The 14015-nt window shown below is 52.5% G+C and overlaps 1 protein-coding gene across 3 annotated transcripts in view; it reads left to right on the top strand.

Annotated features, from left to right (window-relative positions):
* ASB2 (ankyrin repeat and SOCS box containing 2) overlaps nt 1–14015 on the top strand; it is a 43074-nt gene that overhangs the window by 18030 nt on the left and 11029 nt on the right. For all 3 annotated transcript variants that reach the window (XM_015454164.3, XM_045396914.2, XM_005562083.4), the window contains 5 exons: nt 2248–2352; nt 4623–4789; nt 5613–5768; nt 7868–8113; nt 11599–11770. In XM_015454164.3, the coding sequence (XP_015309650.2) occupies nt 2288–2352; nt 4623–4789; nt 5613–5768; nt 7868–8113; nt 11599–11770 (806 nt within the window). In that variant the 5' untranslated portion in view covers nt 2248–2287. The remainder of the gene's footprint in view (nt 1–2247; nt 2353–4622; nt 4790–5612; nt 5769–7867; nt 8114–11598; nt 11771–14015) is intronic.

The raw sequence follows: 14015 nt of genomic DNA, 5'->3' as shown, positions 1-14015 counted from the left end.
AAAATGGGAACAGCACACCCACTGCTTCCATCAATGGTGGCAGGAGGATGGAAATGAGGAGAGGCTCAGCATGCCTTCGTGAACATTTGCCCTGCACAGTTGTCAGAAATTGTCATCATCACCGTCTCCCTCCACGTCCATCAGCCTCAATATCCCGGCCATCACTGCTGCTGCTATTATTATGCAGAGACAGGTCCTCGTTTAGGACAGTGCAGTGGGCTTTTTCCCAGTGCTTTATTATCCTGCTAAAAACATTCTAACAATGGCAGGTAATCAGAGGCCACGGATGCACTAAGCATGAGGGTGGCCGCGACCCAAGGATCCTGGGAGGTGGAAGCCCAGGGCCTCATCAAGACAACAGGGCTGGAGACAACCCAGGTGAGCCTGGCCCCAGGCTGCCTCCACCTGCCCGGCTCTCTCTCCTTCTCAGGACCAGGCACTAATGCAGAGGACACTGAACCCAGCAGCTGTTAGGGCTAAGGAGGGGCCTTGGCTCTGGGATCTGTTGGACACTGAGTCTCTCCACAGCTACAGAAGCAGTGAGGACATCCCCAGTCTGGTCCTGGTCCCACTTCTCCATTTTGCAAATAAGGAAACTGAGGCACAGAGCGGGGATGGGGCTTGTTCAAAGTCACAGGGCCAGTCGGTGTGGAGGTCGGAGAGCTAGAGAAAGGATGAAAAGGCAGGAAGAGGCCAGGCCTTCAGAGGACAGGGTGTCATCAGGAGCTGGGCAGACAGTGGCGGTCTGAACCTCTGCTCCACTCGCTGCCCCACTGCAGGTGACCCTGTGCGGTTACGTCCCCTCTCACAGCCTCCATGTCTTCATCTGTAAAAGGCACCCCCATCTACGGTCGATGGATGCGGATAAATGAGGGCATGTGCCCCAATGTGGGTCAGTAGAAGACCAGGAGCAGGGGATGGGAGAAGGAAGGCGGGAGGGAGTGATGGCGGCGAGGATGAGGAAGGCAGCCAGGCTTGCAGCCAGCCCTGAGAGGTTGAAGCAGAGGAGTGAGCAGGTTCCCCTCCTCCCACTACCCTTGCTCCTCTCTACCAGACCCTGGCCTTGCGGGGGTACCCACAGAATCTGTAGGCTGTGGCCCGACCAGAAAGAGTGTGGGTGCTTCTCAGGGTCATAATTACCCCATGCCCCACAGGCTGTGAGTCACTAGTAGCAGAGTCCCCCCCAGACCCCCCTAGAAGAGTGTAGTGAAAGGCCAGGGCCACCAGGGTGTCGAGAGCGCCAGGCCTGACCTACTGGGGGTGGGGTCAGTAGGGGCCACATACCTTGTTTTCACGACAACCTCAGGCCAACTCAGATTTGTGGAGTGGCCATCCCACCTCCTTCCAGCTCTTCCACTCTCACAAGAGCCTGATGGGGTGGGAAAACTGAGGCCATAGAGGCAAAAGCATGATAAAATGAATAGTTAGCACGTGTGGAACACCCTCTGTGCTTTACACTCCACTAAACTCCTCACACAATTCGCTTACTCAGGCCTCACCGGCCATCGAGCACAGGCTCTTTTCATGCCACCTTGCAGATGGGGGGACTAAGGCACAGAGAAGGTCAACCCGTCCCATGTCACACGGCCAAGGAGTGCCAGAGCCTGGATGTGAACCTGTGTCTGACTGCAGCCCTGGTTCTGACACCCTTCCTCGTGCATCCTATAGTAACACTGTAGAAGTTACTATAGCATCTGCTCCCACCCCTAGGACAAGATCCCCTAATGAGGGGCCGGCAGGTGGGCGTGGGGGCCACAGGCACAGCTTGGTTTCTCAGCTTTGCTCCCCTATCCTCTGCTTCCCCATGAATCTCTCATCCAGCCCTGCAGGGATCTGCCTGGCCAGCGGTGAGCCTGAGCCCCTTTCATCCGGGGACCTGCCGACCTGCCATCCGTGGCTCACATCCTCCTGGGTGAAGAATGTCACCTTGCTTCCTATCTGCCTCTCTCGTGGTTGGCTGGGGAGGGGGACGAGGGGGTGGGGTGAGGTTAACCTCATTGTTGTCTTATATGGTCATTTAAATCTCCCAGGGCTTCCTCCAAGGGCCAAAAATAATCCGGAGACACAGCAGCTGTGTCCAGCACACAGAGAGGACCCAGCCATCTGCTTTGGTTCAGAGCCCTGTGTCTGTCTGTCAGTCAGTCCCTCCCCGGCTCTCCCTCCATCCTCGTTCCTGCCTGAAGCCATGACCCGCTTCTCCTATGCAGAGTACTTTTCCCTCTTTCACTCCTGCTCTGCACCCTCCAGGTCCACTGCACCTCCTGAGAGCTCGCCGGCCCGGGCCCCGATGGGCTTGTTCCAAGGGGTCATGCAGAAATACAGCAGCAGCTTGTTCCAGACCTCCCAGCTGGCGTAAGTGACTCCTGTCTGGCCCCAGGACCATCCAAGTTCACTCCCCTAATTGGGATGGTAGGGAGGGTGGGAAGCAGACCCCCAGCCCCCAGGAGGGCAGAGGGCACTATGGAGGCACCTGCCGTGCAAGCCCCTTCTAGGGGCGTCCCCTTGGGGCCCCGCTGCTCCTGCTGAGCTGGGCTTGGTGGCCACAGACTTTGGTCCTCAAGGAACTGCCAGCCAGGCATGCTGGTGATCCTCCCTCAGATGCCCCCAGCACGGGACCTGAGTGCTGGAGGAGCCCCACGGGGCTCTGAAACTGGGGACCCAGCACGAGGGAAATTGGGGAGATGGCCTTAGCACCCCTGAGGCCCAGAAGAGCTTGGAGTTGAACTTGATGAGTTGGCTGCACCCTTGTTTGTCCCAGTCTCACTTTCCTCCATGCCATCACTCTGGGTCCATCCAAAATGCCCACACCCACAGCCTTTGTTTTGTTTTGTTGTCCTTGTTTGTGAAGTGCCAGGTGCTAAAATCCAGAACTAATCTAAGCTGCAGGGGTTCTGTTTGCCTGGCACCAGGGGCAGGGCTAATGGGTTCCTTAGAAAATAATTCTGCCCCCCTCCCCTCTCTGTACCGCCGGAATAGTGACCCCGGAAGCAGCCAAAAGCAAAAGAGGGGCCCCATCACTGGAACCGCATTTCCTCACTCAGTTACGTTGTAGAGAAGGGAGGAGGCAATTGGTCAGTATTTTCTTTCTCCTTCCCAGCCTTTTTCAAATCCTGCCGCCCTCCACTTCCTTGGTGTGGTGGGTGTGTGGAGTGGTTGACAATCTGGAAAAGGGAAACCCAGTGCTGGTCTCAGCTACTGCTACCTCCCACGTGACTGCCTGAGAGTCGCTGGCTCCTCTGAGTCTCCCTTCTCTGTAGGACAGGGCAACGTGACCTCTAGGGTCCCATCCAGCTTATTACTTTCTGATGGCCTGACCCCCCCAGCACCCTCCCCCACCCACAGGGCAGAGACTATGTCTGAGGTCACAGAGAAGCTGTGAATGTGTGGGCTAAGAGCTCCAGGGTCCTTGCATCACAGCTGGAGAGACCTAAGCTGGGCGGCAGGTCCTGAAAGTGTTCTCACGACACTGCACCGCGTCCTGCTCACCAAGGCCACGAGAAAAGCCAGCCCTCCTCCCTTCCACTTCAGCTGGGGTCCCATTGAAGACCCTCCAGGAAAAGGGGGGCACATACCCCCACTGGGCTTTTCCTGATGCTGGCAGGGGCTGCTCTGGCTGCTCCTAAGTGGAACTCGTGAAGGTGGCAGTGACGGTGTTGATGGGGACTTCAGGACTTATCTGGTCAGTTTCCCATCGTCCTTGCTGGGTCTGTTGCTTCACCGGCATCTGTGCTCTGATGCTATTAATAACCAGAGAGCCTGAGAGCAGGAAGAAGTGCTGCTCACGCTGGAGGAAGTGGCTGGGAGGGTGCAGGGGCTGGTGGCAGAGACCCCCAGAGCCCATCCTAGCCCAACATGGCGTGGGGGTCCTGGGAATGAGGCTTGCCTCCAGCCTCACCTTCTCCATCTGGGAAATGGGACTATTGATGCAGAACCCTCCCCAAAAGTGGATCAGAGAGCCACAGCCATCGTGGTTCTCATGGACTCTCCAAGGACGGGGCAGGGAGCTCAGTGAATGAATGAATGAAGGAAGGAAGGAAGCAATGAATGAACAAAGGGACTTTAACAAGCCAAGCAAGGAATGGCTTCACTTTAGCCCTGAAGTCTTTTTGACATTCAAAAGTTTTAAATTGTGAAAGCTTCAAATTTATTAATCCTTCCAGTAATTTTTTTTTCTGCAGCTGGATGTACTGGGAGTGGGAATAAGTGACGGGGCAAGGAGAGGAGTTGGAAGACCCCAGAGAGAGGCTCAGGGTTAAGAGGGGCCCTCGAGGTGGGCATGCCTGGTAAACGTTAGAGCGCTATACTCAGGGAAAGCATTTAATTCTCACAAGTGCCTGGCATGTGGGTGGTTAGCCACCCCTTAGGAGGCTGGCACTGTGTGCCTGAATCTTCTTGGTAAAAATGGTCTTGGTATAACATTCACTGCAGCCATAGAAAGCCACAGGGATTAAGGGGTCCCCCAATCCTCTTGCAGCCACTGGGCTGCAGGGGGCTGAGTGCTCATCCTAGAACCAGCGGGGACGAGGCCCGAGTGACCCCACTGCCAGCACTCCCTGGGAGAAAGGACCCCTGGTCTGGCCTTGGCCTGACCTTGAGGACTGACCCACTCCTTGCTCTCACAGGCCTGTGGATCCCTTGATAAAGGCCATCAAGAATGGCGATGAAGAGGCCTTGAAGACCATGATCAAGGAAGGGAAGAATCTCGCAGAGCCCAACAAGGAGGGCTGGCTACCGCTGCACGAGGCCGCGTACTATGGCCAGCTAGGCTGCCTGAAGGTCCTGCAGCAAGGTGAGGGTTGGGCTCTGGATGTGGCAAGAGGTGGGAAAGGGGCTGGGGGAAGGGCTGCTGCTCCTGGGGCTTCATGTTCTTTGCCCACAACCACCTTGGTGAGAAGGACAGGCAAGGCTGTCACCTTCGTTTGTCAGTTAGTCACAGAGTTAGGAGAGGGGAGATGAGTTGTCTCCACCCCCGACAGACACCCCCTGCTGCCACCTCTCCAGGCCTCTGAGGACAGGAGAGCCTCATTCCTAGAAAAGGAATGAGGGAGGGCTGACTTTTAGGAGAGCTGCTGCCAACTTGTTCCAGAATGTCCCAGGGGCTGATTTGGTATGAAAAATACTGCAGCTGTGCCTGTACCCGGCCAAGGCTATCCCCCACCTGCTGTGGGGCCCTGGGCCAGCCATGCCTCCTCTCTGAGCCCTGTCTTTGTGCTGAGCCAGGCTTAGAAGGACAACTCCTGCAGGCAGGTGTCACCTCTGCCCTGAAGCAGCACAGACCCCAAACGGTCCCCCATACTCCAAGAAACCACAGCATGTAACAGCGGGTTTCCAGCAATGGCTGGTGTGAGTTCGAGGGAAGGACAGGAGTACTAGAAGAGGGAGGGGCTCAATTAGGGAAGGCTTCTCAGAGGACGTGGCATCTGAGCATGGACTTGTACAACCAGGAAGCTAAAATGGCCCTGTGAAAGGGCCAGATGAATACAGTCTGTAGTTGGTAAATTTCAGAGGATGTCATAGATTGTTCCTGAAATTGGGAGGCAATCTGGAAAGCCTCTGTGTTGCGGGATCGAGTATCTTCTTCCTACATGAATTTCCCGGTCGGCCCTCCCTAGCGTACCCAGGGACCATCGACCAGCGCACCCTGCAGGAGGAAACAGCCGTTTACTTGGCAACGTGCAGGGGCCACCTGGACTGTCTCCTGTCACTTCTCCAGGCAGGAGCAGAGCCGGACATCTCTAACAAATCCCGAGAGACACCGCTCTACAAAGGTGAGGTCCCCACCCCGGAGTGGGCTTTCCTGAGGAAGAATCCAGAAGGTGGGTGGGCAACAGGGAATGTTGCTCCCATAAGTGCATAACCCCCAATGTGGCCCTGCTCAAATTCACAATTTATGTAACTGAATCATTCATTCCTGCATGCATTTTACCAACATTTTCCAACTGCCTCCCATGGGCCAGGATGCTGAGGGACACTGAGGGCTCGGAGCTGAAAAACTATAGTCCAACCTGTGCACCCTCCCAGCCCTGTAGGCACCCACACACAGACAGCAGTGAAGAGCTTGGCAGGGGATATTGTGGGAGCATGGGGGAGGGGGACCCAGAGGAGGGGTGCCTGAGCTGAACCGCAGAGGAGGAATTACCCACTGGCCAAGCAGGGGGAACCACACAGGCAAAGGCATGAAGGAGTGCGAGAGCATGTACCTCTGGGACATTTGTTTAAGAAAAGCAAGGCCTCCTGGCTTACTCAGTACATCATCCATGGACATTTGTTGGCTGCCCTAGCAGTACCAGAGTCAAAATCTAAATAATCACAATAGCATTGATCGAGTGTTTAGTATATGCCAGGCACTGTTCTCTTACGGAACCCTCATGTCTATCTACACATGAGGTAGGCACTGCCAGTGTCCCCTTTCACAGATGAGGACCTAAGGCACCGAGACATGAAATGGGTTGCCCAGGATCACACAGCTAGCAAGGGGTACCCCAGTGGTTCAAACTCAGGGAGGTGGATGTCACACTGCACTCAACCACTTCATTCTAAACATCCTGTCCATGCCTACATGCTGAAGCAATCAGCTGGGGTCTTGCAAAAATGACCAGGCCTTTGTACTTGGAAAAATTACAGATATCCTTGATTTCCCATGTGTCTGCTATCCAGTGCTTGGAACAGCTTGGGCAGCAGGAACTGTGTAGTAGGTCTTTGGATCCACTGCAGACCCACTGTGGAAGTATCTTCCCTGGAATCCGTGTCTGCCAGGGCGCCATGGTTATCACCTGGAACCTCAGCTGTCCAGAGGGAGTGCCCAGGAAGCTGGACAGCCCACAGCCAGAGCTTGGCCCTGGTCTAGCAAGCACACCTACTATGTGTCAAGCACCATGCTCATGCCTTACACACAGTCTCACTCCCATAGCATCTGCTCGAGAAGGTTTTATTCTCTCCATTTTACAGGTGGGAAAATCAAGGCTTAGAGAGGTAGAAGGCTTGGGCTATGGTCCTGTTTGAAACAGTACACAGGCAGCCCTCCTCCTGCTGTTGCCAGTCTCCCTGACCCATTCCTCACTCCTCCTCCCACTGACACACAGAGAAGCTTCCAGGGCTGGTTAATTTGGACAAGTGCCCAGGTGACTCCAATACCACCTGCAGCTCCTGGTAAGAACTCTAGGGCCAGAGCCAAGGGCACGTTTGGGGTCTAGAGAGAGATGAGGCTTATAAAGGAGGTTAGAGTGGGTCAGGAAAGACTTGCAGAGCTGTACTCACAACCTGCATTTTACCCTGAACTAAATTAGTAGCCTTTGCTGGCGCAGGGGGAGTTTCAGTCGGATGATGACACTGTCCACTCCTCATCTAGAAAGAATCTCCCAGCGTTGGTAATGTGGAAGACTGAAGCAGGTACCATTGGAAGGGGAAATCATAGGGACATCCTGGGACATCCCAGGGGACAGAGACCTTCAGCCTGACTACCTGGGTTTGAATTCCAGTTCTGCCACTTAGTATCTGTGTGACTTTGGGCAAATCACTTACCCTCTCTGTGCCTCACCTTCCTTATCTGTGAAAGGGGATAACATCACTACATCCTTTAAGGGAATTTGGGAGGATTACATTAGTTAATCCTGTAAAATGTGCTTAGAACAGAGAGCCTGGGATAGAACCAGTACTAAATATATGAATCAACAAGTATTCTTGCTAATATTAGTATCAGTATTACTTTTAGTCGTCTATCAGGTTCAATGCACAGATTGGAACTTAATACACATGCAGTGGAAAGCTGAATGAGTGGATGAGTGAATGGACAGGTGAATGAAAGCAGTCTCTGCTGGCCAGTTCCTGCTAGGCCCTGCTGACCATCCCTGCTTCCCCCTGAGCACAGCCTGTGAGCGCAAGAACGCGGAGGCAGTGAAGATTCTGGTGCAGCACAACGCAGACACCAACCACCGCTGCAACCGCGGCTGGACCGCTCTGCATGAGTCTGTGTCTCGCAATGACCTGGAGGTCATGGAGATCCTGGTGAACGGAGGAGCCAAGGTGGAATCCAAGAATGCCTACGGCATCACCCCCTTGTTCGTGGCTGCCCAGAGTGGGCAGCTGGAGGCCCTAAGGTTCTTAGCCAAGTACGGTGAGTGGCCAAGTGTCCCTAGGTCATAGAGTCCCCAAAGGGCACATGGGAAGGATGTCAGAGGTCAGCTCTAAGGGAAGGCGAGTTAGGGGTCATCTTGTGGGCACACTGACGGAGTGAGTTTCCTTCTAGAGTACTGTGTTGAGAAAGATCCTGAGGCTGTGTCCAGGCTCAGTGGGAAGAGTGTTGGGATCCACTAGTGACATCTGCCATTAGCACAAATATGGGGGTGTGGCCCATGAACCACCTATTTGCCATTTATAATCTAGTCCAACATTTTCATTTTACAAACGAGGAGTCTGAGGCACAGAGAGAGGAAGTGACTCATCTACAGTCCTATAGCAAATTAGTTGTAGAACTAGCTAGACTCTTGGTCTCCTGACACCCCAACCGCTTCTCTTTCCACCACATCACACTTCAGGGCCAGAAGGAACCTCAGGCAACATTTAGATCACCTCCTCCTCCTTTTATGGGTGATGAACTCAAGGACCAGGATGGGAAAGTGATTTGTCCAAGGTCACACAGCAAATTAGTGGCAGAGCTGGGACTTGAACCCAGGTCTTTGCCCTCTTTGCCTGTGAAATATCTTAATGGGAGAAGATAACACAATACGGCCTGCATTATGATGGCCCAGTAGCAGAAGACCCCTAGACATGGCAGACTTGCTTTTGGTTTCAGAATATTATATCCTCATCTTCCCCAAGAACGCCTTTGATTTCTTTTCTCTCTCCATGGGAAGTAACCCTCTCTCTCTAGCAACAGAGAAGCCAGAGGTAATCCAGACACGGAGGCTGAACTGTAGTAATCTGTTGAGGACTTGCTAAGTGTGAACACAGACTGGGTCCATGGAGCTTTCCCCATAGCCCCATATGGTAGGTAGTGTGCTCGTCCCATTTTATAGATGAAGAGACTGAGGTTCAGAGAGGTTAACTAATCGGTCACAGTCCGAGCCTGGATGCTGGTCCACTGCCATCTGACTCCAAACTGCATGTGCTTTGTGCTCTACCAGCCACCCTAGCCTGTGAGAGTCAGCAGCATGGGACTCTGCCCAGGTAAGCATCCATGCACTCAGCACATGCCCAAGCAGTGAGGAACATAGAGGCAGGCCCTTCCCTGCAGCCAGGAACAAATCTGGGCTGCCCAGCGTAAGAACAAAGGGGCACAGGCAGGGTCCTGGGAGCCCAGGCTGGGAGTCCTGGTGAAGGACAGCACGCTCAGCGGGCAAGGGTGACCTCACTAACTCCAAACATCTGTCCGGGTCTCCCGCCGACACTCTGAATCAGGGTCTGTTCACTTTGTGGGCTGAGTCTATTTTCCAACCCAAATATTTGTCTTGTGTGAGCACGTGGCTTTGCTGGTGGGGTCCAGGCTCTCCAGGGCACCTGCCTCTGAGAGCCCGACAGAGGGTGAGGGCGGCTCACTGGCTTTCCCTCAGGCTGGAGGCAGAACGAAGCCCTCTGCCCAGCTCCTTCCATCCCGAGCAACTGGCATTTGCTGAGCAGCTTCCCTGTGGCGGGCACAGAGCTGAGAAATGTGCTTACATTATTCTGTTCATTCCCTGCAGTAATCCTGAGGGGTAGGTACTATTATTCCTGGTCAACAGATGAGAAAACTGAGGCTCCTAAAGGCTTTCTGAGACTGCAGAGCTTGTGAGCCATGAAACAGACGCCTCAAGTGATTCTCATCTGATGCCAAAGCCTGTGCTCTTTCCACTAGACCAGAAACTGATCACACCATCGTCAAAAATAAGAAACTACCAGAAAGCCTGAGATCAGCAACATGCTTAGAGAGATGACCTGTGGTTAGCAGACGCTTTTGATTTTAGCCCCACTGACATCTTCCAGCATCTTAGTTCCATGTCCTTCCAGAGCAAGGAAGGACTGCTGAACTCTCTTTGTGCAGAGAAAGCTGTGTGCACATCGGTTCTCTCCCTCACCCACCAGGAGATGAAGCAGGTGTAGAAGATTAAGCTGAAGGCAGATTGTCACCAGACCTGATTACTCCTCCTAACAGCATGGATTAATGTTTTCTGGGTTTTGTTTGTTTTTGTTTTTGTTTTTGTTTTGGGGACAGGGTCTCACTTTGTTGCCTAGGCTGGAGTGCAGTGGTGTGATCCTGGCTCACTGCAGCCTAGATCAACCTTCCAGGCTCAAGTAATCCTCGCACGTCAGCCTTCCAAGTAGCTGGAACTACAGGCATGTGCCACCATGCCTGGTCAGGGGCTACTCAGTAGGTGTAGAGAACAAACAGAGTCTCATTAGGTTACCCAGGCTAGTCTTGAACTCCCGGGCTCAAGTGATCCTCCCGCCTTGGCCTCCCAAAGTGCTGGGATTACAAGTGTGAGCCACTGCACCTGGTCTAGTATTTTCTTGGGAGGAGACAGAAAGTAATTCTCTTATTCCTTGAAGTGAAAGGCAGAGAATTAGCAGTTAGCAAGCATGCAGGGAATACTTCGCACAAAGAGCACTAATGGTAAGAGCTAGAAGTTATTGATAGCAATAACGATCAATATTAATAGATGGCAATATTAGCAATAATAATAGCAATATTAATAGCAAATTGCAATTAGTAACATTTTTGGGATTTTCCTTTATTAGGGGTTCTGTGCTGTCCTAGACCTGTGAGGCCTCTGTCAGGGCAGAACCCAGGCCCTCTTACATGGAGTGAGGGTTAAGAGCATGGCCTCTACCATCAGAAAATCCACCATGGCCTCTGCCATCAGACCATCTGGGTTCAAGTTTGGCTCCATCTTTATGAGCTGGGAGGTCTGAGGCAAGTGGTCTAGGTGTTCTGTGCTTCACTGCCCCCGTCTGTAATCTGGAGATAAGAGCAGTACTGACCTCACAGGGTGACTACCCACTGTGAATTCAGATATAGCCTGTGGAAAGCACGATGCTCAGCACGGAGTAGGTGCTCAGAAAATGCCAGCATCATCGTGGCTGCTTGTATCCTCTCAGAGGTCTCTGTTCGGGCTGGCAGGCCCCTGGGTTTTTTTTTTTCCCCCCCCCAGATGGAGTTTCACTCTTGTTGCCCAGGCTGGAGTGCAATGGCATAGTCTCGGCTCACTGCAGCCTCCACCTCCCGGGTTCAAGAGATTCTCCTGCCTCAGCCTCCTGAGTAGCTGGGATTATAGGTGCCCACTACCATGCCCAGCTAATTTTTGTATTTTTAATAAAGACAGGGTTTCACCATGTTGGCCAGGCTGGTCTTGAACTCCTGACTTCAGGTGATCTGCCTGCCTCGGTCTCCCAAAGTGCTGGGATTACAGGCATGAACCACTGCGCCTGGCCAGGCCCCTGGGTCTTGATGTTGTTGAAAGAAGCTGGGGGTGGCCCCGGGTAGACTCCTCCTTCCTAAGGGTCGTTGTTAAAGATCCGACGAACTACCGTGGTTAGCACTGCAGGCCCACCACGCGGTGGCGCTACACTGAGTACAGCAAATTCCTGGTCACTTGGTCACTTGGTGATCTGCCTCTCCTTCCCCAGGTGCTGACATCAACACACAGGCCAGCGACAGCGCGTCTGCCCTCTACGAGGCCTGCAAGAACGAGCATGAGGAGGTGGTGGAGTTTCTGCTGTTACAGGGTGCCGACGCCAACAAGACCAACAAGGACGGCTTGCTCCCACTGCACATCGCCTCCAAGAAGGGCAACTACAGGTCAGCCCAGGCTCTGCCAGCACCCAGGCAGCTCTCCAGAGACCCACACTGGGAGTAGTGGATGGGAGGGGTGGGCCTGCCCTGAATGTCCCACCCAAGTAGCTGGAGAGGTCAGAATGGACATCACCTTTCTCATGGAAAAGAGGGAAACCCCTTAGCAAGTTAGCAAGCATGGAGTGAATGCCTATAACAACAGCAGCAGCAATAATAATAGCAAACCCTTATGCAGCACTTACCAGAACTTCACATCAGAAACTTATTTAATCTGCTTAACAGCTCATGGAGGTGGATATTATTATCTCTGTCGTTTAGATGAGGAAGTAAGACACAGAGAGGTTGAGTGACTTGCCCAAGGTCACACAGCTCATAGGTGGGAAGTACTCATCTGCTCCAAAGGTCACATCTACAGGAATTCTATCCAGGGGGCAGATGTGAGTCTGAACTAATGAATATTTTCGGGAGTACAGGAATGCAAAGATAACCTCCCAGGCAATTAGCAAGCATGTAAGGAAAACCTACAATAACACAAACAGCACCAATGATAAGAACTAGCAGTTATTGAGCAATTACTATGTGCTAGATACTCTGAGCGAGATGAGAGAGGCTTGAGTTCCCAAGGAGCAATCTGGAGGAAGGGAAGAAGCACAGATATGTGAATTAGTGACATCATGCAAGAGCATGCCGTAGAGCTGCATGGCTGCTGTGGAGAGAGATGAGCCGGGGCTGGAGGCAGAGGTGTGCTAGAGCCAGCTCGTGCCAGTTCTCATGAACCTACTGCACACCTCTTCCCAACTCTGTTTGTTGACCTCACATTGGTAGCTTAAATTTGGCCATGGAATATTTACAGCATGGAAATTGGCAAATGCTACAAACCAGAGCCCTTTCCCCCTTCTCTGCCTGTGCTTGAGCCAGTTTTTAAACATTCCCAGCAACACTGCTACATGGGGAAGCCTGGGCCACAGACGTGGAGCTCCAGCTGCCCTTGAAGGATGGACAGGGCTTGGTCATTTCCAGAGTGTGACTCATCTGCCTGTCATGTGGGCCGCACGCTGTGCTGTGGGTATGCGGGTCAACCGGATTTTCATTTTACAGGGCAGGAAGCTAAGTCAAGAGACTTGCCCCTTGAAAGCCCTGTCCCCAGGGCTGGGACTTAAACCCCAGCACCTGGCCCTTTCTGATGGACAGTGCTTCCCAAACTTTGTCCATTCACAGATTTTCTTCTTGATTTTAAATATCTATATTCTCATTGTTTAGTATTTTTTCCTTTAAATAATGTTTTTACTTACAATGAATTTATTTTGAAGAGGAAACATTTATCACACTAGTATGTTATCCATTTACAATCAATTTTAAAAACATTTCACTTAAAATCCCATCTCATGTACCCTGATGACACCTGGGAAAACACACCCCAGTCTTCCAGACAGGGAGGAGAGTGAGAAGCACAGATTGTGTGTGTTGGGGTGTGTTTGTTGTCTTCACTAAGGCAGAGGGAAATGGGGTGAAAGAGACATTCCAAAGACTGAAATGAAGACTCAAGGCTTCAGAGGTGGCCCTTAAAGCTCCGGCCCCTTCTGCGCAGGCTGCCAGCACCAGACCAACCAAAGATGCCCTCCCCACTCCCCACCCTCAAGGACATACACAGAGGAGACCCGGCCTTTTCTGGACAGCATAGCTGTCCACAAGGCTGACAGATCTGGGTGTGAATCCCTGCTGAGGCCATTGGGAAAGTTGTTCAACTTTGCTGAGCCTCATTTTCCTCATTTATAAAATGGGAAATGGTTACAGCCGGCTCATGGGGTTGTCAGAGGACCAGTAAAATGGATATAATGGACATGCATGGATATAGAATGGAAATAAAGCACCTAGCAGAGCACCTGCACCTAGTGTGTGCCCAGGCATTCTATGCTCACCCACTCTTACTTAGGGAGAGTGTATTCCATGGTTGTGCAGTTACAGCTCAAGCCAGGCAGTGGGCATGGGCAAGATGGCTCCTTTCTCTTCAGTTCCACAAATCATCGGGCATCAGTCAGAGTTGGGCAAACACAGTTTACCTTGAGCCTGACCCCAGACAGATCCAGAGTGAACATGCGGGAAATGTGTGCACTTTGGAAATCTCCTGGGCCACTACCCCCCAATTCTAGCCTGCACATCCATGTCCCTCTGGGCTATTTTTAAAATGCCATGTCAGATCCAGTGAACCAGAATCTCCAGGAGAGAAGGAGCCCCACTGTCTCTTTGAAAA

This window comes from Macaca fascicularis, chromosome 7 (assembly GCF_037993035.2).
Source record: "Macaca fascicularis isolate 582-1 chromosome 7, T2T-MFA8v1.1".
NCBI classification, from domain to species: Eukaryota; Metazoa; Chordata; class Mammalia; order Primates; family Cercopithecidae; genus Macaca; species Macaca fascicularis.
The sequence above is the reverse complement of the archived record's forward strand: the minus strand, read 5'-3'. Positions and strand labels throughout refer to the sequence as shown.